At 39.0% G+C, this 25,788-nt stretch overlaps 1 protein-coding gene across 4 annotated transcripts in view; it reads left to right on the forward strand.

Annotated features, from left to right (window-relative positions):
• Nucleotides 1-25,788, forward strand: part of arhgef18b (rho/rac guanine nucleotide exchange factor (GEF) 18b) — a 67,918-nt gene that overhangs the window by 24,928 nt on the left and 17,202 nt on the right. For 3 of the 4 annotated variants that reach the window (XM_041790814.1, XM_041790811.1, XM_041790813.1), the window contains 18 exons: nt 6,620-6,687; nt 9,780-9,825; nt 10,950-11,157; nt 11,828-11,934; nt 13,483-13,623; nt 16,245-16,495; nt 16,576-16,701; nt 16,818-16,935; nt 17,072-17,326; nt 17,497-17,573; nt 20,169-20,347; nt 20,465-20,538; nt 20,826-21,011; nt 21,225-21,371; nt 21,679-21,794; nt 24,450-24,518; nt 24,699-24,746; nt 24,871-25,152. In XM_041790814.1, coding sequence (XP_041646748.1) covers nt 6,620-6,687; nt 9,780-9,825; nt 10,950-11,157; nt 11,828-11,934; nt 13,483-13,623; nt 16,245-16,495; nt 16,576-16,701; nt 16,818-16,935; nt 17,072-17,326; nt 17,497-17,573; nt 20,169-20,347; nt 20,465-20,538; nt 20,826-21,011; nt 21,225-21,371; nt 21,679-21,794; nt 24,450-24,518; nt 24,699-24,746; nt 24,871-25,152 — 2,498 coding nt within the window. The remainder of the gene's footprint in view (nt 1-6,619; nt 6,688-9,779; nt 9,826-10,949; nt 11,158-11,827; nt 11,935-13,482; nt 13,624-16,244; nt 16,496-16,575; nt 16,702-16,817; nt 16,936-17,071; nt 17,327-17,496; nt 17,574-20,168; nt 20,348-20,464; nt 20,539-20,825; nt 21,012-21,224; nt 21,372-21,678; nt 21,795-24,449; nt 24,519-24,698; nt 24,747-24,870; nt 25,153-25,788) is intronic. The other variant, XM_041790812.1, reaches the window with a different exon arrangement.

A 25,788-nucleotide genomic window follows, 5' to 3' on the forward strand; every position in this document is an offset into this window, starting at 1 on the left:
TTACCATAACCTAAATATCAAGGTCAGTATGACAAGACGTTGGCACTAATCTCTACTTACACTGTGTAACCCTCAATTTGACATAGTTTGTCTGTGCAGCATTCTGTCTGCACCACACACTCTGAAGCAAATCAAATCAAAGCAAATCCTTAGTAGTTAATCTTTGGATTTCCAGAATGGATTCCTCCAGGACACCCCAGAAAAGCAAATCTGTGCTGGGACTGTTTTCAGCAGAGCCCTATGACACATCAAACAACACGGGTCAGACAGGAACAAGAGTGCGCAGAGCATCCAGCTAATTTCAAACTAAAACACAATGCACAGACTCCGAATTGTAAAACTACACACCTCATCAACATCACGTCACTGCTAATGGCACAAGCCACAAGTCATCATTTGGTCAGAGGGTCCCAGTGGTAATATGACATGGATGAAGAGAAATCTCAGAGAAAGAAAACCACAATATTTTGTGTGATACCACTTGTCCTTTGTAGAAAATAAAAACCTTTAGCTACCCTTTAGTTCTCAACTGCTACCCTGGGCTGCCTTCTCGCAATCAGGTGTGCCTTCATTCTTTAATATCCAGATCATTAGCTATCATGGCATAATTAATCAAAACTGTCTTATATGCGCTTTTCCTAAAATCATGTCAGTGTGAGATTCAGCAAATGGATAGGCTTATGTCAGAAAGCACTGCAAGGATTGTGCAGTTGTTCTTTTAGTCTGGCTGAAAGAAATTAAGAGTTTGTTTTTAAGGTGTACATGACTGCTCCATAAAGGCATTTTGATTGATTTAAGAGGGTGCTTGTTACTCATTACTACATGAATCCTTCAGCACTCATAGGGATGTAGATTGTCTTTTAATTGCTGCATTTTAACTGGGATGGCATAAGAGTTTTGAAAATTTACAGGGTGCCTTTATAGAAAAAAGGTTTAGAAATGCTGATCTAAGGTACTCACCCTATGAGTACCTTAGATCAGCAAAAAAATAAAAATCAGAATAGTATCAAAATGAACAGCAGTTCAGCCTCAGACATCAACTGCAACCTGTTGTTCACATGCTGTAAACAGTATGTTGTAACATTGAATATATTTGTTATCACAGGTTTTTGCAGTTCCTGTGTGAACTTCACTTCTCACACAGTCTTGTGATCTTGCATCTTCAGCTGCACTGGGCTGCGATTCACTGTGCTCTCATTCAGAAATTGACCCAGTGGGTGTATGCTGTCAGTCTGAGCAAAACCATGGTGCAGACAGAATGCTGCAGACATGGCCTATGTAGAAATTGTATGTTAGATGTATTTGATTGGTTAAGAAAAAGGTGGTGGGACATGCTCTCCCACACTCATCATACTCTTTAACTGAACAGTCACTGCATATTTAAACACCACTCTACCTTGACTCACATGCTAATAGAAGCCAATAGAAAAAACTGAACAAAAAAGAAACCTATATGATTTTACACTTCTGATTTAGGCTGACACAGAATGGTTTCATCAGACCTCTAAAGGACAATTTTATGTTTGCATACAGCTTGTAAACCCCCTTTCTTCAAAATTCCAGCTGCACCCATAGTAAATCTGGAATTTGACATGCCATATGATAAAAAACACTCAATATCTCTGTTGTATGAGCTAATATTTCCCTAGAAGAACCCACCCTTGGCTATCAGAAACTCTGCTGAATCCACCCTCGTCCTGTAAGATAACAAGGCAACACTGTCGGTTCCTTGGTAACTTCTAGGGCTGTAGTCAACCAAAGAAAAACTTCGACCAGAATCGCACCCAGGCACCAACCAATCGATTGGTCGTTCAGGTAAATACAAAAAAAATTACCTTGTTGGGGACCAGTTTATTCCATACAGGTTCCTTACTGCACCTGTTGGGTGCTCTAAATTATCCTAAAATAAACATAACAAGCCTTTTGAACCATTAATACATTTTTTTAGGTTCATCACGTCGCACTAAAAAAATAAATAATTGAGAGACGATCAGCGTGCGCCTGCCTTTGATCGTATGATCTCCGTGATCCCGGCACGGTAACTCTTTAAAGCCATACAGCCAACAAAAACAAACCTCTGATCATTGTTTTTCATTCATTCATAACGGTAACAATTAACAGGATCCCTTGATCCAGCCTGCGCAGTGTCATGTATGAGCATAAAGCACACAGCACACAGCACGCAGCGTTTAATTATGGAGGGGAGAGGGAAGAAGTTTGCTTGTCGGGACTTAATGACCAGCAGACATCGCCTTTTATCTCTTCTGCTTTATGGCTGTCTGTACGAGAAGCTAACGCTTATGTGAAAACTTTAAGGACATTACAAAGAGAGATGATACTATGCAGCATATTTGCCGACAGGTGAAAAAACTGACCGTGGGAGTTGATGCTGTGAGGGAGGGCAGAGCGGAGACACTCAGCAGTGCCACTTCGATACAAACAGCCTGTAACTTTGTGAGGAGTTGAAGATGCGTTGTTTCTGAGTGTTACTGCTGTAAAATATCAGAAAATATCCCACTCTGAGACTCGCCGACCAGGGTGATCTTGGTCTGACAAAAGCTTTTCGACCAAACACTTGACCAGTCGAGTGGAAACTGTCAGTCCTAGCAAGTTTCTTTTAAAATGCTGCTCACCATTCATTCTCCTAATTACAGTGGTAGCTAGACATCATTTGCATTTCTGATTCAGTGTCTAACTCACCAAACTGTGTGCTACTGTACACCACAAATGTGCTTTTTTGTGTGATAGGGGACGTCACCAGTCAGCAGATGTTGGGTGTGGTGGTTTTGATGAAGGCTGAGTGTCCCGTGGATGAGCTTCAAACCACATTGTTGATGCTGACATGATGACAGAGTGACTTAGAAGTTATCACACTGCTGAGGAGTAGCAGAGCTGGTCAACACCTGATAATAAAACCCTCGCTGATAGTCAGATGCAGGCCAAATGTCTTTGCGGAGTACTTTGTTCTTTTGGTTTTGGTTTTGTTGTGTATCATTAGTAAATTTTCACTCGATGTGGCATTTCTAAATGCTGAGGTGGTCTATAGCTGCAGTAAGTTACTGCTGATAAGCTTTTTGGTATCTGCCATCAGACCGCAATTTGCTTTTTCATCTTAGGATATAATGTCTTCTCTGAAGCAAAAATATTTTGAATTCAATTAACATATTCCTGTTAGACAAAGCTTATTTTTGTTTCTTCATGGTTGAAGCTGAGCAGTTTTTCATTATGATGTCGCTGTTGTTGACCCAAATGAAAAATTTCTGCTGAATTATCATTTATTATCCAGAAGAAGTGTTTGCAGTGATTCTGATCCCTATATGTGAGCTTTGCTTGACCTGCAGAAACACTATAAAAGTCCATAGGTCAAGACATACAGAAAACTTTTAGGGACTAGCTGCCATTGGTACCTCTTTCTTCAGCTCTTTATCTGTCTGCAGCATACACTAATGCTTAAATGTGTGTTTTGATGCATGCAGGGATCATGGTTAAAATTAAAACTAGATTAATTGCCCAGCACTAGTGGTGGACATATTTTACATCACTGTGGTTGCAGGGAGCAGCTGCAGTAGCTTAACCAAAATGTACTAAAAGAGACTCTAAAACATGTGATTGATGAAAATAAAAGAAAAAAATGATGCCCTGCTCCTGGACCTTGATTGTATTGCGATCACTGCGTTAATGCTGACAGCTCTATGTTTATATTAAACAAGGTCACTGGTAGAAGGATGAAAAGAAGTTGTGACAGAGAATCAAACTTTCTGTGGGTGTGTGTGTGTGTGTGTGTGTGTGTGTTGCTGTGGCTTTTAAACAAAGATTTGTTTTTCATAGCTGTTTAAAGTTTCAGCACTTTTTTGATACAACAGAGGTCATATTGTTTTAAAGCATGTCATATTACAAAGTATCATATTTACACAAGCTTGAAATTTCAGCTTTTTGTTATTTTCTATTTTTTGATGGATCTAGTCACAATGTGGACGTGTTACTTGGCTTGTGATGAGCCTGTTGGTTTACTGATGTAGAAGGCCTGCACTTTTGCAGATCTCGGCTGGATTGAGTTCATAGAGGGACACTGCAGCACTACATGTGAAAATTATTCAAAAGCCAGTTTCTGTTTGCTTTTCCCTCAGCACAACCAGCAATTGTTCATTTATTGTTAGAGAGAGGGGGAGAAGGAGATGGTAAGACATCATAAGTGATGTAGTAGAGCAAAATGTCAAAAGGTGAAATATAACAAGGACTAAGTTACTCTGTCGTATGGTAAAGCTGGGCAATATATCAAGTTTTAAGGATGTGTTGATATTTTCAAACAAGGCAAGGGTCAGGAAAGGCAAAATTGTCAGGATCTACATAGTTTGTTATTTTAAAATAACACACATTTCCTCTAACGTTTTCTGGCCTTTGATGGTGAGTGTAATGTTGAATAAACTGATTAACAGAAAGAAGGCCTTATTCTTAGTCAAAAGACTGTTTACAGGAAGAACCGCTTAGATTAACTTGCTTATTAACACAAGACAATCTATTAAATCTTTGGGTCGTTGTAGGTAGTCTTTATGTATTTTTATGTACCTATTGACATTGTGCAGCTGGCTCATAAAGTGTCTCCTGGCATTTGGCTGACTTGGATTTGATGTAGACCTGACCTTTTTGCTATTTCTTCTCAAAAAAATCAAGATGTGTATTTTGTGTTTCCCAATTCAATTAAAACATATATAGAGAGGATTTTTGGTCCATATCAACCAACCTGATCAAATAGTAATTCCAGCTAGTCTTTATTCCCTATTTCTTCGGCCAAACACAGAACATATCTCAGCTGCCTCATGTCTACCTGCATAGAGGAAGGCCTATTGTCATTGTTTCCTTTGTTGCCGCACACAGTAAAGGAAAAAAGCAACAGAGACCATTTCAGCAGGCTCTAGAGCAGTTGTTAGAAGTTACTAGTGTAGTGTTCACTGCACCACCACCTTTGTCAACAAGCTGTGCATTCAGATTCAGATCTCCACCACAGAAAATGTAAAGGGGGCAGTGTAGGGGAAACATGTTTTATTAGTTTTTACTGTCAGGTCTGAGACATTCTTACTACATAACTGGTCACAATCAGATCTCTTGACCTACCAGACTCACAATTTAAAATTTTAAGACATAATTGACTTTTAAACTCCTGATTTCAAATTTGATCTCATATTTTGACCTTTTAAACGTATGAATTCAACTTTCTCCTTTTATATTTGCTCTTTAAAAACATTATTTTTCTATTTTTAATATCGTGTTTTGATCTATTGAACTAATACATTGAATTTTTTATCTCAGATTTGAGCCTTTAAACTTATCATTTTTACTTCTTTAAATTTCCAAATAATTTATCATCTGTGCTGTTTTTTTCATATTTTATCACTGGTGAAAATGAGGTTGACAGTTTAAGGTTGTGTTGACCCTGTTCAGCCCTCAGGTTAGACCTAGATCCAGAATCTGTGTGCTGTGATTGAGTTTGACACCCCTGTCTTAGAGAATAAATAATAAAAAAAAACAAAAAAAACATGAACATCAGTGAGTAAAACATCAACAATACCCTGATCAAAAATTTTTTGTCTAGAATCTTAACTTTTACTTCGTTTTCTCTTTCTAACCACAATATTTTCCGGTATTGAGTGACCCAGTTGGCGCCATCAGCTGCATTCAATAATTGCTGCTTTGGATTCAAGTGCCAAACTCCCCATCCCTGTTTCCACTGATCAGCATCAACACAGACCAGCGTCCCTCTTTTTAGTGTGAATATGCATTTCTGCACTAGAAGACATCCGTTTATGTTTTGCATCAAAGGCCATGTATTTCTTGTCCATGTCACTCTGTTTTTTCCTGGCTTGGTTGGGATCTGACTTTGCATGGTGATAACTTAATTTGTTTAGTCCCTGAGGAAAGGCTTCTGTTGCTTAGCTTACTTAGTATGTAACCAGGCTGAGAGATTGTTTTGTTTTCTCTGTCCAGTAAATGAATAGAATCAGGAGGGGAGAACCCTGTGACCACTGTGTGTTTTTCCAAAACAGCTCTTATCTATATTAACAACCAGCAAATGTACAATCAGGGAGTGTATCTAAAACTGGTAGGTAGCTTATTTTTCATACAGGAAGAAAAATTGACAAAAGAGGGGGTTATACAGTAAAGACAAGGGGAGTTTGTGACCTATCTGACCTGTAAACAGACTTAATCGATAGAGTTATTTAGTGCTGTGACTTTCTGCAGTGCAGTGTGTTTCTTCAAATTTAGGATGAAAATTCTTGTCTAAAAACAAATCTTTGACATCGTGATAGTCCGCAGCAGCTGGGGAGGCTGCTCCTCCAGGTGTTTGTTAAAGCACATTTACAGAGCTTTGTTTGAATCAAAACGTTTTACTTTGAACACTTCCTTTCAGGGTTGTTAGGTGGGTTTTGAAATTTCAAACCTAATTTACTGTTTCTTTGTTTGCTATCTATCTATCTATCTGTCTATCTATCTATCTATCTATCTATATGTATATATATATATATATATATATATAAATATATATATACTACCAAAGAGCTAAAACTGCTGCCTCTGTGTACTCCACATCTAATGTTACATTGGCACTGCTTTTGTTTTTCAGATTGTGCTGTGAACGTTCACAAGAGCTGCAAATCTCTGCTGGGGGAGTGCACCAGCAGCAAGAATAAGGTAAATACATCATACCAGGGTGAGGAAAAAGGGAATTAAAGTAGGGATGCATGATACTGGATTTTTGCAGACACGATATACTCAGGGTTCTACCTAAATCGACACAACTTGGTGCTCGTTTTATAAGGTGAGGCAAGGATTGGGAATGTTTGTTCACATTTTCTGTCATTATTTTAAAAAAAAAGACAAAAACAAAGATTTCATGTGACACATAATTTCATTTAAAACAGTGTTTTTTTCCATTATTTTTCTGGTGCCTGGTTTTAATATGATGCCACCACCCATTGGTGTCTGTAGTGCACCTGAAAGCTGTTTGCTTACAACAATGACAAAAGAAGAAGAAAGCAGTGACACTGGTTACACAGCTGAGCTAGGACACCAACTTTACCTCTCTTAACGTAAGAATTTATTTTGGTGTGTATGATCAGTTAAATGATCTAGGTAACTTGGTGCTGCATAGTGTTCAGATTCTTTCTTAAAGGGGTACTTCAACATTTTGGCAAATTCGCACGTTGCCATAATTCCTATAGTCTTAGTAATAGGTTCGTTTCCTTTAGTTGTTGGTGCAAGCTGTTTCTAGATCTGGGGGGACCATTAAACCAGCTGCACCGCTAACGCGATGTTAGCAGACGGTATTTTTTGCTTTCCCTCATCAAACTCATCAAATACACAATCCAGCAACTCCAAAACACTCTCGTGGACAAGTTGTGACCTGCACAGTCACCATGCTGACTTTCCAAAAAAGAATTTGACAGTGGGATCAAGAGAAGCAAACAGTAAGATAGTGTTAGACACCCTCAGAAAATGAGTTAAGAAAGGAAGTGTTAAAAGAGACAACACAACCAATAATACAATGTGAACCATGAACTGTGGGTCTTTTAACAACTTCACAACAGTTGCTGAAGGCTCAGAGCTCAACTACTGTATTATAGCTAGCAGAGGTATAAACTATCAATGGCAAAAACAGAGATACACAGCCTCTATGGAAATCATCGTGCAACAAGACAGTTCAAACCTTTTCTCCCTGGGAGAGGCCCAGAAACTTACAATGGCTTATTTACCAGTGCATCCTGTTAATATGGATTTTACATTGACTCAAGAAGCTGACTTTTTAACATCCTTAATATCGGTGGAGTATCAACTTTCTTCTTCAATCAAAAAGCTACTTTGCTGACTCATTGAGTGGCACACTGTTATTGATGGATCAGTACAGGATTATGGGATGCGAATTGATAAGATGTTATTGATAACGATTCCATTAACAATTCATCTTATCATTTTAATTATTTATCGATTCCCATATGTATTCTTTCCTCTTTATTTTGGGGGAGCAGTACTGCTGCCAGGGTCCAAAACTTACTTTTTCACTTAACAGCCAGGCTGGCTGGTAAGTGAAATTTTTTACCAGCCAGACAGATACTTTACCAGCCAACCTAATAAAAATTGCTTTTAAGTGTTGTAATTTGCTATCAGTATTATTTAATGTCATTTGGGTCTTGTATGTGATTCTCAATCAATATTCTAATAGTATGCACTAATACTAGCAATAATGTATGCTAAAAGAGACAAAAAGTGAGTAAATGGAGGACGGGGAGGGGCCCATGGCATACCTGCTGCTCACTGAGAGGCGCTACAACGATACGTGCTTTCATGTCAGAGTCTTCAAAAGTCTCCAGTAACACTAGAAAACGTTGCTAGATTTGTCACTAGTCGCTTTTTTAAAAAAGAGTCACTAGAGGGGTCTGAAAACTTGTTAAATATAGCCACAAAGTTGCTAAGTTGGCAACACTGCAAGGAGGTACAGCTACAGAGTGGCGAGTGGTCTTAAAAATGTACCAGCCAGAGACAAAATCTACCTGTAATTGGCAAGTGGCGAGTGTTAGTTTTGGACCCTGACTACTGCTCATTTTCTCTAAGAGATAAAACCTTGAAATAAATATAAAACTGGTCTCTGGATACTCAATTTCTGGACGTATTAAAAAAACATAAAAATCTTCTGCAGAATAAACAGTTCTTGTGCCAAAAGATTCACGCCTTCTTTGAAATCACTATTCAACAGATGTTGCACGTCGCTCTGTTCATGGCCTTTTTTGAGAAAATGAAACCACACTGTTGACCGCTTGAGGCTGTTTTTGTGACTGTCTGCCATATTGACTTCTTCGACTACTCTCTTCTTGTTTGCGTCGTTGACTGCCTCTGACAAGACCTCGTTTTCAAGGCATGTGGAAGTAAGGCATCGATGAAGGAGTTGTTAAGATTAAATGTAAATTATGTCGATGCACCAATTGCAACCAGTTCTCGATTGCCATCCCTATCCACGATTGCCCCATTTTCATGATACCCAAACCTTTTAAAGAGCACTGTAGTGGTGTCAGTATTTAATCAGCTCTTCTGATACTGTATGAGATAAGAAGAAAGGCAGTCGGCAGCTGCTATAGAGAGGGTTATTCTTCTTAAGCCCTGTATTTTGGGTGGTCATGTTATGCATGCTTGTGAGGTCAAATTAGAATGTTATTTGAATGTTAGATAAAACCTTTGGATTGTTTTAATACTGATGCAATCCCAAACTCTTGTGAAGTTAGCTCTGTGTTGTTACATGGCTATAAGAAATTTGATTTGGTATACAGCATGAGAGCTGAAATGAGGGAACACTTTACAATGCAGATGGTTGCAGTAATTTGTTTTTAATTTATTTTCAGCTTGATTAAAAAAACAAACTTTACTTAAAAAAACACTTAAAAATCGCCCTTTATGTTGATTTTTTTTTGCAACAAAGCCTCCACATTCTTCTTCTTCAGCACTTCTTCAGAAGATAAAATCAATTTTGCCAGAAAAGTGGTGCATTTTCTTCAGCACAGGACATTTAAGATGACCCCGACTGAAGATTACATGCCTCTGTCCACTCTTATGAATCTGCCTGAGATGCTCTTGCCTGTTAAGCAAAGTCCTTGGCCATGTGAGCAGTCATGCCCATCTGAAAAAGACCAGAAAAGAGTGCAATTTTTAGACATTTTGTAATCTGTCACTCAGTTGATGAAAGCTTGGGAGAGAGGCCTTGAAAAAAGCTGTCTGATTTTAATTTCTCTCCACAGAGAGAGACTCTGCCAAGAGGTGGCTCATCAGGATCTCCAAACCTTGGTAAGCTGAATGTACATGTGTAGCTTGTCCTTCTTGTTTCTTCTGACACAAGTATTGTTTATTTCCAGTTTGTCTAATTAAAAAGCTGCTTGCCTCCCTGGTGGTTTTCAGAGGATTAAAAAGATCAAATCTTATCATATCTGGAGCTGGAATCAGCCTGCTTTCTCTTATGCATGTGCATGTTATACAGGAAGTGCCAGGGGGGAAAAAAAGTCTCTAACGGGCTGCAGTCTAGGGTGATAATTAGTCCATAATTAAAAGGACAGACAGGCAATTTATTTTGAACGGTTGCCAGATCCTCTGTGTATTTGTATAGTATATTATTCATAATGTCAACGCATTTGACTCAAAATGAATATACAGTGTAGTTTAATTATTATCAAGCATTAACCCCACAATAGTCCATTATAGTTAATTGTAACCTTCTGCAGGCTCTGTTACATGTGATTAAAGCCCACAAGAGACACCAGTGGCTGCAGCAGTGGCAGCTTAAGTTAATCTTCTTTAGCAGTTGTTATTCTCTTTTGAACAGCTGGAGTCCTTCCAGCCACACCTCATCTCTCCTCATGCCCTTCTCTGGTCAATAAGTAGCTCGTACAGGGTGAGGAAGAAGGGGGATTTTTTTCTAGAATTTTCTAGAAGATGATGGGCGTGAAAGGTCCACAGGCACTTATAAATCAGACTTGTGTTGACTTTGCCAACTGGTACCTCCAACAGACTTCCATTTTTCCTTGAGACTTTGACAATGGAGCTAGCGCTTAAAAAAGACACAAACCAAACTGTGGGGTCCTCCAAACATGGCTGCAGGATTTATAAGCCATTCTCCTCTCCCTCGTCATCTTCCACTGTCTCTTCTAGGGGTCTTTTTGATGTTCAAGTATTGATGCATCGTGACCAGATCACCTGTCAGTTTTTCAGATCTCTGCACCGGTATAGGTTGAACAAACGCTGGGGTCGACTCGGGCGGGAGCATCCACTTGCCTTTTCATCCTCCATCTCCTCCCTTTCCTCCTCCAATCGGTCAAGTTCTCCTCTCTCCTTGCCCTCTGCTCATTTCTCCTCATGTTCCCCCGCCATATCCCTCCATTTTCTCCGTTCAACTGCGTCTCGCCTCTCCTTCCCAGCGCTGAAAGACCGTGACAGAGACCGGGAGCAGCCAGGCGTAGCCTCGTCACAGGCCCTGAATGGCCACCCAGGTGTTCTCAGCGCCCCAGGCATGACCATTAGTCAGTGGGGACCAAGCACTCAGCCGACTGCTGCCCATAACACCACCTCCTCCGCAGCCCTTTCCTCCAGCCTTGGCCACAGCCTCCGTCACCACAACAGCTCAGGGTGAGTACACCTTCCTTGTGTGTTAGACTTCTTAGTCAAGCCCTTTTTGAGCGGATAGCCTTTTTTATTGTGTCTTCTTTCCTCTACTAGTTTACGTTTAAAAAGATTCTCCTGTATTATGGAGTCATGGGTGTGAACTGGAAAAACTCATAGAAATGGGCTTTCTTTCTTTTCAGTCTATAGTTCTGTAGATATCTGCAGAATCTGCTGTATGTTAATGCTGGATATTTTTAGTGTCTTTGCTGCTGAAATACTGTTTTCTCTATGCTATCATAAGATGTGTATTTATAGATGACATATCAAGCAAGCTGTCCTTTCTAGTATAAAAGCCTTTTGAAACTGAGTCTAGACGGTTTCCAGAAGTGGACTATTTTTTTCCCTCATTGCTAAGAAAAGTATCTAGGAAGACTGAGATGCGGAGGGAGAGAGAGACAAAAGCAAAGGTAAGGTATAAACAGACACAGACAACAAGGAGCCAGAGATGGGAAACCATAAGTAGATGAGAAAAACGAAGCAGACTGGGTAAATGTACTCTGTCCAGTTTTGTGTAATTGTTATTTCAAACTTTTAATTGCATGTGTTGACTGTTTAAGCTGCCAGCAGCTAGGGGCATTAAAGATATCATTGAGAGCATGTATGCCACCTTGGACCTATGGTTGTCATCCCTCAGATCCCTCCCCGGGGAGATGGATGAGACAGATGCTCTCCGCTCAAAACGTTGTAATGAAGACGCCATTTCCCTTGCTCCCTCCACCACCGAGTCTATTATTGTTGAAGGTGAGTTCCCTGTCTGAGGATGGGACTTGATTTTTAACAGTTTCATTTTTGATTTATATGGTTTTTAGCAGAAACATTTTTGAAGATGTAATTAAATCTTTCCTCAGCCTGTTCATTCCTGTAAGATCTACACATTTGCCTGAGCACAGAATGATAGTTTGTCTTCAAGGAGTTTTCTTAAATCCAGGGAGGAGAGAGTGTGGAGTGTTTTGTGAAGTCAGGAGTGATCTCACCCTCTCTCATTAAGCTGCAGTGTGTGGTAGAGAGAGTTACAGGCCATCATGATACTAGCTAGCCACTTATAGAAAGCTACAACACCATCTTCTTGTAACAGTTTCCCAGTACTGGTATTTATTGTTGTTTAGATGTACACTGTATCCCTAGTGGGAGGTGGTAGGGGTATCTGTGGCCTTGTTAAAGAGGTCGGCTGCTGTCAGGAACTTAATTACATCATATCTTCTTGCATGTGTGTTAATAAATCCTTTCTTTCCTTTCAAATCACATAGACATTAAGTCAGCTGGGAACTGTATGATTCCAGATAACTTATTTTAAGAGAATCATCCTTTAACTCTCAGAGGATCCTTTAAAATCCAACTTAATTTGTTCCTTCGGGCAGAAATCAGCCACCTCCCCAAAACTGCTGTAAAAATATGATAATTTAATATTTTTTTCCACTTTAAATGAGTCAATCTTGTAAAACTACTTCAGCCTGAAATGTACATATCAAATAATTAATTTTGAAAATTTTAACTCCTTTCAAAGAGACACACACACACCCCCACACGCACGCACACACATCCCACCCACACCTGCACACACACAAACACATACCATTATCCAACATCAAAACTGGCAAACACTAACACTTCAGCAACATGGTACCCTTTAAGAAAACAGTAAAAAGTGTGAGATTTTGTCGCATGCTTAGAATGGGGAAAATGTAGCAGCATCTGGTAATCTAACATAAAAATTAAAACCTGAAGGCCAGTAATGCAAAATAAAATCTTAACATCAAGGAATACATTAGTTTGAATTTAAATAATTGTTGGCTCAAAAATTGCATTTTCAATGGTTTTCCATGGGGCAGTTTTTGTCTGAGGGAACAAATTTGGCCTTTTTTTAATAGTTTAGCCATTTTAGGCTAATTTAACAAACTGATACAACTGTTCAAAAATGTGTTAAAAATTAATATCCTCTGGCATATTTGAGCTTTATTCATTCAACACAGCCAAAATGGCATGAAAATAAAAAACAGAATGTACAGAAAATGCTCCCAGGAACCTCTGAGGGTTAAAAGTTACCATTGATCCACCATGAATAACAAAATAAACATAAGTAGACTTGCATCATCTAGACTTTCATTTGTTCCTGCTCTTTGCAGACTTCAGTGTGAGAAATTGCATTATTGATCATTTTGAAACTGTTGAGGTGAGCATAGGTGACATTCAGTGATAAAAAGGGTTAACTTTAAATATATTTATGTATATTTTGTGCTGTGCAACACTTAAACACATCCCAGTTTTTGATGCCTCTGCTCCTCTCCTCAGATGCTCATTATACAGCAGTGCGGGCTGATCTGGAGTCTGATGCTCTGGACCTGGAGGCAGAGTCATGGAGTTTGGCAGTTGACCAGCAGTATATGAAGAAGCACTCTAAAGAAATGGTGAAAAGACAGGATGTGATATATGGTAAGTGCTTGTTGTTTATATTGTATTCATGCCTGCAATTGTCATTTCATGGCAACAAGCTGTTTACTTCAGACGTAGACAGTTGAGTTGTGTGTAGTATAGCAGGAGGGCAGCTTAAACTACATCTAAATACGCTACATACATGAAATTCACTTATTACTATCATGATAATAATTCAGTGATAAAAAGTTCACCAACAGTTGTTTTTCCATGACAGAGATGAGATGTTGGGGAGCTAGAAATAGCTAAAAATATTGATAGCGAAATGTCTCACAAAAATAAAGCCTAGCATTAGTTCATGCTAGACACAGTCAATGACCAGCTGTGATCTACTGATGGCTAGCTGATCCCCAGTGCCTCCCAGCTTCCACAGCCAATCATAGCTCTTTATCTCAACACGGCAATCCATTTAAATATGTCGTCCTTCCCACTGATACCTGTTTTCAGCAATGCTGATGCATCACACTGCTGTTGGCAGATCCTAACCTCCTCCACCCCAGCCTTCCCCTTTAATGCACAAGCATGTTTCACCCTCAAATTCAGATTCATTCCACTATGGGCTTCTGAACTACTTTTATTATATTCAGTACACAGTGTCATAAATGTATCTATCAATATCAATCAAGAACTTTATTTGTCCCCAATGGAGTGATTCAGTGTGCAAAATATGGGGAGAATAAGAAACATACAAGACATATAAAACACGTAAGTTTACATGAGAACATGTAAGAGAACAATTTGAAACATTTGAGCACAAAGTACATAAAACAAGAGACAAATATAACCCAACAAAGAACATTGATTAATTAATCACACTAGGCTGTCACAAAGAGCAAAAATATGGGGGTTTCTGGCTATGTGCTCCCTGGTAAGTCAGTATGCTGCTTTACTGGCCCACGGAGAATCTTTTGAGCAGAGGCTTTGCTGTCCAAGTGAAACTGTTTATCCATTTTGCAAAAGAGAAAAGGTAAAAGGTTAAATGTATGACAAGAGTGTTCCTGACTGAACCTAAATTTTGTGTCATTCTTGGGATGTTATGGCACAAAATGATGGTGATGTGCTGTTGGACATTCAGAATTTATTGTATTTCCTCAATGTGCCTCTAATATTTCTGTTAAAATACAAATTGAAAGGAAGGAGAGCTGCATGTGCACTGTAAGGCAAAGAGCAGGAGAAGTAGAGTAACAGAGAGCACGAGTTGGCATGACGATGAGCTTTAAGGAGGTAAAGACAGTTTCACTATAGCAAATGATTAAAGTTAGTGTGTAACTATATTAGTTACCATTTAAAGTCTAAGGCTTTTCTCTTTAAACAAGTACTTAAAGCTTTTTAACGTGGGTAATGTGTCTTTGTGAAAAAATGCATTAGGGATTAGTTAATGTCGGCCTGCTTTTACCATACTGAAGTACTTGATCACAAGTAAAAGTCATTCAGGTACCTACGTATTTACACTGGTATGATCTTAAAGTATTCAAAGTATCGATTGTGCTGTAAAATATTTCATGGAAGTGTTTTCAACTGTGCTAATTTTATATTTGACAAAGAAAAAATGTATGTACACACAACATTTATCCATATTTTTTGCTAGACCATGGCCTGTTGTTACAGCATTTGATGTAGAAATGCTTGTCAACATGTAGTGTTTCTTTGTTCCTTTCTGTTTCTTTTTCAAAGTGTGATTTATAATGTCATATCATTTAGCAGCTCAGGGATGTGCTTGCATACCAGTGTGCTGTTAGTGGATAAGGATGGAAAAAAATTTTTTTCTATATCCAACTCATCAATTAGTTATAAAAATGAATTGATTTTAGTTGCAGCCCTCATTACCAGAGATATTTTCCTCTATACCTTACAAATTATCATTCTGCATTAAACCCAAGGGATACATTACTTGCAAATGCAATTGAAACATTGTGTTCCCTGCAAAATGCAAAGGTTAAAAGAATGTAACATTAAAATGAAAAGGAAAAAAAACAAAATAAGGGATTTTTTAAATATAATAGGTAACAAATAAAAAGCTACCTTAAAACCACAATTCTATGGGAAACAAGCAAAAGAGAAGCTGATATAAAAATGTATCTGCCCACTTTAAGTTGAGATAACAAAGACTTAAATTGAAACAATTAAACTTAGGAGAAAAAACAGAAGGTGCTCTGTGGATGCTCAGTAAATGCTGGCACCAAAGGTCAGCACCTGAAGAGCAATGACAAGAGATGGAAATTCATAGCATAACAACAACTAGGACTTAACAAAAATCATTGAAAGTTAGCTTGGAGTTCTGAGTATATGATAGTAGCAACTTATTTAGCTTCAAGTATCATAACTTAACTTCTATTGAACTCCTAAATCAGCCCCTAAAGATGACCTCACTGAGGAATGCTTTATCGCGCAGCTTCCTTCAGCACTGCTTATAGCTTGTTAATCTTTTTCACATGTTCAAGTTAATTTTAGGTGAATTTAAAGGAAGCTAATTATGTTTAAACATATAAGCATGAGGAAAAAGGTTTTTGAGGGTTACAATGACATGAAGCTCCTGCTTGATGTGAGTAGCATTTTAATGGATAATGCATGTGTGCACTTTAATTAGCAGAATGTAAACATCTGACTTTGTCACTTTTCAGAGCTGATGCAGACAGAGATGCACCATGTGCGAACGTTAAAGATAATGCAGCGTGTGTACGTCCGAGAACTGAAGGAAAACCTCCAGTTGGACTCTGGTAGGCTGGAGTGTCTGTTCCCCCGCTTGGAAAGTCTCCTCGAGCTTCACACACATTTCCTGTCACGTCTCAAAGAGCGACAACGAGAAAACCTCGTCTCACCAAACGAGAGAAACTACACCATCAACAGAGTGGCAGACATTCTGATTGCACAGGTAAAGGGAAGAGAGCTTGCAGTCCAACAAGAACACACATCCATGAAAAAATAGAAATGACAGTTTTCTTGGTTCTTCAGTTCTCAGGTGAAGTAGGAGAAAGGATGAAGGACAGCTATGGAGATTTCTGCAGTCACCACACTGAAGCTGTCAGCTACTACAAAGAGCAGCTACAAAACAACAAAAAGTTCCAAAACATCATACGAGTAAGCCACACGAGCAGGATTCTAAGACCAGTTTTTAATCAGCACAATCCCTGTAATACAGGATATATAATACAGTCAATCCAGTAAATATTAAAATAATGTCTTTTTTTCCTCAGAAAATAAACAACTTGTCCATTGTGCGGAGGTTAGGAGTGACTGAGTGTATTCTGTTGGTGACGCAGCGCATAACCAAGTACCCAGTACTAGTGGAGCGCATTCTGCTTAACACTGAAGGTGCAGCTCTTCACATGTATTCTCAGCCAAACTGAGCATTTCTTATGATCATTATTGAAAACAAACACCCATATTTTTAGTGACATAACTTCAATTGTTATGATGTATTTTAAATATATATCTTTTCTGTATCTAGCTGGTACAGAGGAGCACGAGGATCTGATTCGGGCGTTATGTCTGATCAAAGACACCATCGTTCAGGTTGACGCACTGGTTAATCTTCATGAGAAGAATTCTCGTCTCCGAGAAATACACAACAAGATGGAGCCAAAGGCACTAGGAAAAATCAAAGATGGCCGAGTGTTCCGCAGGGAGGACCTGGCACAGGGCCGGAGACGGCTTCTGCATGACGGCACAGTCAACTGGAAAGCTGCTTCAGGCAGACTCAAAGGTATGACCCCATCATGAAACAAGATGTACTGATCTAATATGTGGTAATGTGAATATGTTTGCCATTTCCAAAAAAAAAAAAGGAATGAATATATTGCTGCTTTATAAAGGCTTGAAGTAAAGAAAAGATGCTGTTGTGTGAAGATGTTATTATTATTTATGTCCTTACAGATATTCTTGCGGTGCTTCTGTCAGATGTTTTAATCTTGTTGCAAGAAAAGGATCAGAGATATGTATTTGCTACAGTTGTAAGTATTTTTTACCTAATCTCAGTATGATTTTTTTCAAAGAATCAAGTGTTGAAGAGAAAAAGAAGGGTCATACTATGTGACTTCGGGCAGTGGTTCTCAACGTGGGAGTTGGGAGCACCTTGGAAGTCGCGAGACACTTTGAGGAGGGTTTCAGATGCCTAAAAAAAAATAAAAATTTTTAAATTCCAAATTTGCCACTTTACACCAGTTTTGCCCAATTTATACCTTTTTAATCTCTCTTTGCCACCGATTTTCCAATTTAATACATTTTTGCCTCTTAAAACCCTTTTTGTCTATTTAAACCCTTTCCACCACTTTTTTCTGTCTGTTTTTGTCATTTTTAAACCAAGCCTTGCCACTTTCCTGCTATTGTTGTTGCCTCTGTTCCATTATTGCCCACATAAACCATTTTTCACTACTTTGTACGCCCATTTTTGCCCATTGTAACCACATTTCACTATTTATTTCAGTTTTTACCAGTTTAACCAAATTTTCTACCCATTTTTGCCACTTTAAGCACATTTCAGCCACTTTTGAATCCCCTTTTACCATGTTTTATGCCCGTTTTTGCTACCTTAACCAATTTCTGCCATTATAACTTATTTTTTGCCAAGTTTATCTAATTATTGCCTCTTGTAACCCATTCAAAATCCCACTTCACCACCTTTTCAACCAATTTTAGCCATTTTTGACCTATTTTAATTCTGTTTTTAAGAAAAGGGAATTACATTTTTAAGAGGGCTATTTAATACGACACAAGAATAAAAAAAAGTTTTCATTTGATAAGAGTCCTTATTGTTCAGCATAAATATAAGATATGGGTATCACAGCTTAACTTTTCAATGGACCAGGATTTTGCTGATTTCCATGGTCCCCCCAGTTCAGCTGGGCCCCGTAAAGCTCTCCCTTTTTTCCTCACTTATGAGCAGCCTTGTCTGCACATGACTATTATTGAATGTTCATGGCTGTTCAACCACCTTCAGGTACAGTGGAGGTCCCCAGTGTTTGGCACCTTAATTTTTGGGGTCACAGGCTGAAAAGTTTGAGAACCCCTGACTTTGGGTACAACCCCAATTCCAAAAAAGTTGGGGTACTGTGTAAAATGTAGATAAAAATAGAATGCAGTGATTTGCAAATCTCATAAACCCATATTTTATTCACAGTATAATGTAAACAACATATCGAATGTTGAAACAGACATTTTACAAATTAATGAAAATCATTAGCTCATCTTAAATTTGATGGTAGCTACACATCTTAAAAAAAAGTAAGGGCAGGGGAATGTTTACAGTTGTCTAGCATCCTCTCTCTTCTTTTAACAACAGTCTGTAAATTTCTAGGAAGTGAGGAGACCAGTTATTGGTGAAAGGTCTGGATTCCAGGAAGGCCAATTCAGCTTCTGGACTCTTTTACTGCAAAGTCATGGTGTTATGATGGATGCGGAGTGTGATTAAGCATTTTCTTGCTGAGTTATGCAAGGCCTTCCCTGAAAGAGATTGTCTAGATGGGAACATATGTTGCTCTAAAACTCCTATATACTTTTCAGCATCAATAGTGTCTTTCCAGATGTGTAAGCAGCCCACACCATAGGAACTAATGCAATCCTTTACCATTGGAGATGCAGGCTTTTAAACTGTGAACTGATAACAAGCTGGATGGTCCCTTTCCTCTTTGGTCCGCAGGACAGGGTGTTTTTAAAGATTTTCAAGTTTTGATTCATTTACACCATAGAACGGTTTTTCATTTTGCCCCAGTCCATTTACAATGAGCTTTGGCCCAGAGAAAACAACAGCGTTTCTGGATTATGTTCAAATATGGCTTCTTCTTCTTCTTCTTCACTTGGTACAGCTTTAATGTGCATTTGTGCATGGCAACTGTGTTGACAATGATTTCTGAAAGTGTTCCTGAGAATTATGCCTGTTTTAATGCAGGGCCCTAAGATAGCAAGCATCCTGTAGTGACCTTCGCCCTTGTCCCTTGCGCAAAAGGATTTTTCCAGATTCTCTAAATCTTTTGATAATATTATTTACTGTAGATACTGAGATAATCATAATATTATGTTAAGGAACATTTTCCTGAAATTGTTTCATAATTTTTAGATGCAGTGTTTGGCAGATTGTTGAACCCTGGCCCGTCTTTTCTTCTGAGAGGTTCTGCCTCTCTCATATGCTTCTTTTATACCCAGTCATGTCAGTCTCCTGTTGCCAATAAGCCTAAGTAACTGCGTAATGCTCCTCCAGATGTCTTTCAGTAGTAACACTTTTTTCCCAGCCCTTTGTTGCCCGGTCCCTAGTTTTTTTAGATGTGCAATCATCAAATTCAAATGAGCTCATTTTTTTCATTGAATGGTAAAATGTCTCAGTTTCAACATCTGATATATTGTTAAATGTTCTGTGTGGATAAAATATGGATTTATGAGATTTGCAAATCATTTCTTTCCGTTTCTATTTACATTTCAGTGCCCCAACTTTTTTGAATCTAAGGTTGTAGAATTTATTCAGACAGCTCTGTAAATCTCTTTGACTCAATTTTTTGACATTCTGTATTGGTTAGTAAAAAGTGCAACCTCCTGTGTCTTCCTTCTCACTGCAGGATAACAAGCCATCAGTGATCTCTCTTCAGAAGCTGATTGTCAGGGAAGTGGCCCATGAGGAGAAAGCCATGTTTCTTATCTGTGCCTCCTCAAACGAACCAGAGATGTATGAGATCCACACCACCTCTAAAGAGGAGCGGAACAGTTGGATGACGCAAATACGGCAAGCTGTTGAGAGGTAACTGCTAGAAGAAAAAACACAACTGTTTAATTTCATACTCACATCTTGTGGCTAGATTTAAAACCGTGAACAGGCTAAAAAAAACTGACAAGAGTTGCCTTCCTGTTACTGTAGTTGTCCTCACACTGAAGAGAGGCTGTTCAGTGAGCAGGAAGAGGCACGAGCTTCCAGATTGAAAGAATTTCAAGGTAATTGTAGAAGAAGTAATTCCAAAAAACCCAGATAAATAATATCTAGTCAGCCACAAGGGGGCGATCATGCATTAACTGAAAATTTTAAGTATATGTGATTAATATTGAAATTGTTTTAAGACATATGTATTGGATTTTTTTATTTTTTTTTTATTTTTTTTTTCAGAATGTATTTTTTTAACACCTTCTTGGAAGTATATATCTAAAGATCAGGGTTCTGTTTGTGCATCTCTTGTTTAGGGAATCAAATCCTCTCTAATCCCATTTTATATTTCTCACTGTAGAGCGGCTTAGCCAAAAGGATGCAGTGATTGTCCAGGCTCTCACTGAGAAGCTTCAGCTGTTTGCTGATATGGCTGAGTCTGTGGCAGGTTTAGAGGACACAGCTTCACGCTCCAGACTCCTGCTTAGAGGAGATGCCTCAGATCTCCAGCAGGGGGAGACCTTGCTCAAAGGAGCTATCACTGAGGGTAAGACAGTACTGCATGATATGTGCATGAGTTTTAAATAAAGAGGCATTACACCATGATGTTCTGTGAAATATCCTCACAGATTTATTCACCTTTGTATCTTTGTCCCTGCAGCTTTGTAATAATCCAGTAGACCGCAGCACTCTTGAACATTGCTACTGTTATCCTAAACCTGTTACTTGTACAAACTTTCATCTGTCTCTCTCACATCAGTTGAAAACCTCCAGAACCTGCTGCAGTCTGGTGTGAGGGAAGGGTCCCCAACCCCCCGTCTGGATGAAGGGAGCGGCTCTGGGGTTCTGCCCAGGAGAGCGGACACATTTGGGGGCTATGACAGCAGTCCCACCATCCTCAGTAAGAGTGAGTTCTGCACAAGCCCAAGGAAGTCTACATTTTAACAGATTTTGCAGTTTTTTAAGTAACCTTTATGCCATTGAAAAACCTGAATCATAAATAAATTGGATACATTTTTGAAAGATGTGTATGGTTTCTCTCTTAACTCAATTCTTTGAGACATTACATGTTTGCAACTTTAAATGTATATGCTTGTTTGGTCTGTACAGAATTTGTGTTTGTCCTTATTTCTGTCATTTGTTTGGTCTAATCATTTGTGTGTTTGTCACTCTTTGTGTCTCTGTGTATGTTGGTGTTGATATATCCGTGCCAGATGGCAGCTTGAAGAAGAACTTTTCTGGCGAGTCCAGAAACAGAGAGAGAAGCCAGAGAGCCAGCTCTGACCCTCAGCTCAAAGACCTTTGTGGCAGCCACACCCTGGAGCAGACGGTAAGAGCTAAGCCTCAACACAGAGACACACAATCTGTATATCTTGGAATGAGTCATTGTGTTATTTCCTGTAAATATAATAATCTGACCAAGATGTCTGGAAGGTTTCTACATCCTGATGTTTAGTGTAGCAGAACTCTCAGAGGGAACTTATTTATTGTATTAGATAAAAGGTAAATCTCATTGGCAGTCAGTAAATCACATTGAGACTGAGCAGGTTGACACATTCAAACCTTGTCATTATACTCATAACCTTCCAACTCTGTCTTGGCTAATGTGTAATAAAGTGCCTGCAGAGTGAAATGGCTGGTTAAAGCAGTTTGATTAGACTTTAGATTCAGGCAGTTGAACCGAGAAAAAAGCCAAAAACTTTGTAGTAATTGAAAGTCACAATAGAAAAATTTAAAGAAATGCCTGCTTTGCTGGCATTGATAGAGAATTTAGAAATCCAGCCATGTTACTTGTTGGTATATCTTTTTTTTGTCCTAGAAGGTGGTACAGTGTCATTTCTCTTCTTTTATGGGTGTAGACTGATTTGATTCTAATGTGTTGCTCATTTTAAGTCCCTATGAGTCTCAGTAAAACTTCTACTACCATAGACTGCTGAAATATCAGTTGCAAAGACTGGTAGAAATGTATCTTCTGATACCGCCATCATGCTGACAATATTGTGCATCTCTAAATAAGATATTTGGGAATAAAAGCTGGAACTAATTAATTTTTTGCTTTCAACATATGTGCTTTGTTGAGTTCTCCCAGTTCTACAAATGTGATTTAAAAAGTTTTCCGTATTGCTCTTTTCTGTTATTTACTTACTGGTGGTAGGGTGTTTTTGTAGGTGTTGCATAACCAGAGTTAGAGTAGCAGGATGTTGTCTTTAAGACCTTTAAGACCTAAATTCTTCAGAGCATAATTTTCTTCTTTTTCTTGGTTCTGTACTTAATATTTGAGTTTTTTTCTGTTGCTGCTCAGTTTTTATTTGTGGTTCTTAAAAAAAAAAAATGGGTTTCTTAGGACAAGAAGTCTCAAAAGACTGTTATATTACCATGCATGTTATACAGCAGTACTGAGCACTATTCACGACCCTCTGTGATGTTGTTTCACTAGTATGACTTGCAGTGTTTCCCATACATTCATTTATTTGTGGCGGATCGCCACAAATAAATTAGGCCCACCACAAATAGATTCTGGCACTACCTGTTCGCCCTCGCTCTGTGAATGTAGCGTGTTGTTAAAATGACTATATCGTGAATATCTGATTATAAATTATGTGGAAGTTTTGAGCCGCCAGGGTGCATTTCTCGCTGGATTTTTGCTTCTCCCATTGTCCCTGAATGCATCTTTCACAGCAGAGAGCTGTCTTTTTCTCCTCCACCCATCCAGAAAACTCCTGCACATACGGCCGTTTTTTTTTTTTTTTTATATCAGCCACGAGAGAAGCAAGGGAGAAGAAGGTAAACAGAGCAGCATGGCGAGTTAGCCGCTAGTTAGATGCCTGACGGACACCGAGAAACAGCGCTGGATCTGCAACGTTGAACAGTTGTTCAACTTTGAAAAGGAGGAGGTCTAACTCATGCAGTATTCATTCAAATACGCCGCAAGATTACTCCGAGATAACGGCGGTAGTAACACAACACGTCACTGAAGACATGAGCCCAGTGTTGTTGGAAAGCCAGGATTTTAAAATCTCTTAAAGACATGTAACCCAGAATACAAGATTTGACTGGGTGCAAACATTTTGCTGAAAACTCCCAGCCAGAGTCGTACTCATCAGAGAGAAGATGGCCCAACAGCAGACAAATGTGATCCACTTCTCCACAACAACGGAGACTTATCTCAGCCTTACTGTTCAAAACACCGACAACAAGTAGTTAAAATGCTCCCGCCTCCAGACAAGCTCTTTCCCCCCATGATCACACAGGAGAGTTTCTTGAATAAGGTCTAAAGATGCTCTCATGTTATGAACTTGTCAGAAACTGGTCCAGCGTTCATTAACACAGATAATTGACTAATATAATCACAGCTGTGAGCCTAAATGCAGGACTAGACTGCTGGGCTTTAGCCTCTGGCTGCATGCAGGATTGGTGAGTTTTGTGTAGGTTTGCTTCACCCTTAATGAGGGAAATAATCACTTTATAATCAGCAATAGTAAACATAACACAGAAAACATTTCAGAACTTTCCATACGCTGTAAAAGACAGAGTATTTCATGATTTATGTATTCTTGATTTATTAGTAAAAGATTGAGTGAAGTCCTTTTCAAAATAAAACTGCTAAATTTGACTTTATATTGATTTTTTACTTTCTGCATACAATTTTATTAAAAAACCAATAGGACTGTCTATTTTAATCAGCAAACTACTGGCATTTGGGGTTGAATTAAAAACAGTTACTGAGAGGCCGTTTCAAAATATCGCGATATATATCGTGTATCAGGATATAGCAAAAAAATATATCAGGATATCAATTTTAGGCCTTTTTTTTTTCTTTTTAGGAAGCCCCGTAAAATAAAATGCCTCGAGAAAGGGTGCAAACTCTGCAGGAACAAAATTTAACAAAATTGTTACTCCTTCCCCGGGCAACCCACCACCACAAATAGATTCCGGTCCTGTGGGAAACACTGACTTGCTATGTGTGTGCCTTGTTTCTGCCCAGGTTGATGAAACTTGCTGCTCTCCTGCCAGATGGAATCACATCTGGTCCAACTCCTTCCCTGAGGCTGAGGTAGACTCTCCCTCTCTGATCTGTCACCTTGTGCTACACAGAGCTGCTGGATTTGATATTTTATAGTCATGCCTGTTAATATGAGACTATGTAGCCATGAAAAGTGTTCTAACGCAATAAAATGGTCAGTTGTTTGTTGTTAAATTGATTGTGATAACCTTTCCTGTGTCCCTGTTCTAGTTCTTTGACAGAGTGCTGATGCTCTCCCAAAGGCTCTATAGTCTACAGGTAATACTGTCTGAATGTCTCCTTAACTGGTTATGTTTCATAAACATACATCTACATAGAAAAGTCAAAGTCATGCTCCTAATTGCCTTATGTTATTTTCTACGGCTATTTTTTTCATTTTCAGGCAATAATATCACAGCAGGACAGCCACATTGAGCTTCAGCGGGCTTCGTTAACCGAGCGGGCCTCCCTGCCTGGCCGCCACAGAGGAAACGTACTTCTGGAGCAGGAGAAACAGCGGACTCTGGCCCTGCAGAGAGAAGAGCTGGCTAGCTTCCATAAGCTGCAGTCTCAGCACCGGCAGGAGCAGCAACGCTGGGAGAGAGAGAGAGAGAGGCACCGGCAGCAAGTGGAGGCCACGGAAGCCAGACTCCGACAGAGGGAGGAGGAGTGCAGGCGGCTGGAGGTGAGGAAATAGGGCTGTGGAATAGGTGTAAAAGACAGGATTCTATTACAAGCAGCTCTGCTGTGTGTTTCCATGGCTTCATCTATTATCTTCTCACTTGTCACAAGAAGAATTTTATTTTGGGGTTTGTTATTTGTATTATTCAAATAATATTTCCTTCTTTAATGATGTCTCACTTTGTTGTGTAAATATTACTTTCACAAGTAAAAGTAAAACTGAAAATACACAATGTTTGTAATCAGTATTAAAACTCTCAAAGCATGGGCGCAGGTGTATCTGAGTGGGTACAGCAGGTGCCCATAAGCAGGGGCTGTATTCCTCAAATCACTAGTTGCGGGACCAATTCATGGTCTCAATGCATGTTTGGTACATTTCTTCCCCCATTCTGTCTCTCTTCAGCTGTTCTATTAGAATGAAGGCAAAAAGCCATAAAATAATCTTTAATCTTTAAACATCTCTTAAAGCATGTCCAACCCTGAAATTTTGTAGAATATTTCTGGGTAACCTACTCAGGAAATTCCTGATTTGCTTGTTCATACTTGAACCTCATTAAGGAAGTTTTCCTGTAGTTTATCTGTAAGGCAAAGGAGGGGTTGGGGTAATTTGGGTCTACTTGGAAAATATGAGGGTGAAGTC

This window comes from Cheilinus undulatus, linkage group 7, assembly GCF_018320785.1.
Source record: "Cheilinus undulatus linkage group 7, ASM1832078v1, whole genome shotgun sequence".
NCBI classification, from domain to species: domain Eukaryota; kingdom Metazoa; phylum Chordata; class Actinopteri; order Labriformes; family Labridae; genus Cheilinus; species Cheilinus undulatus.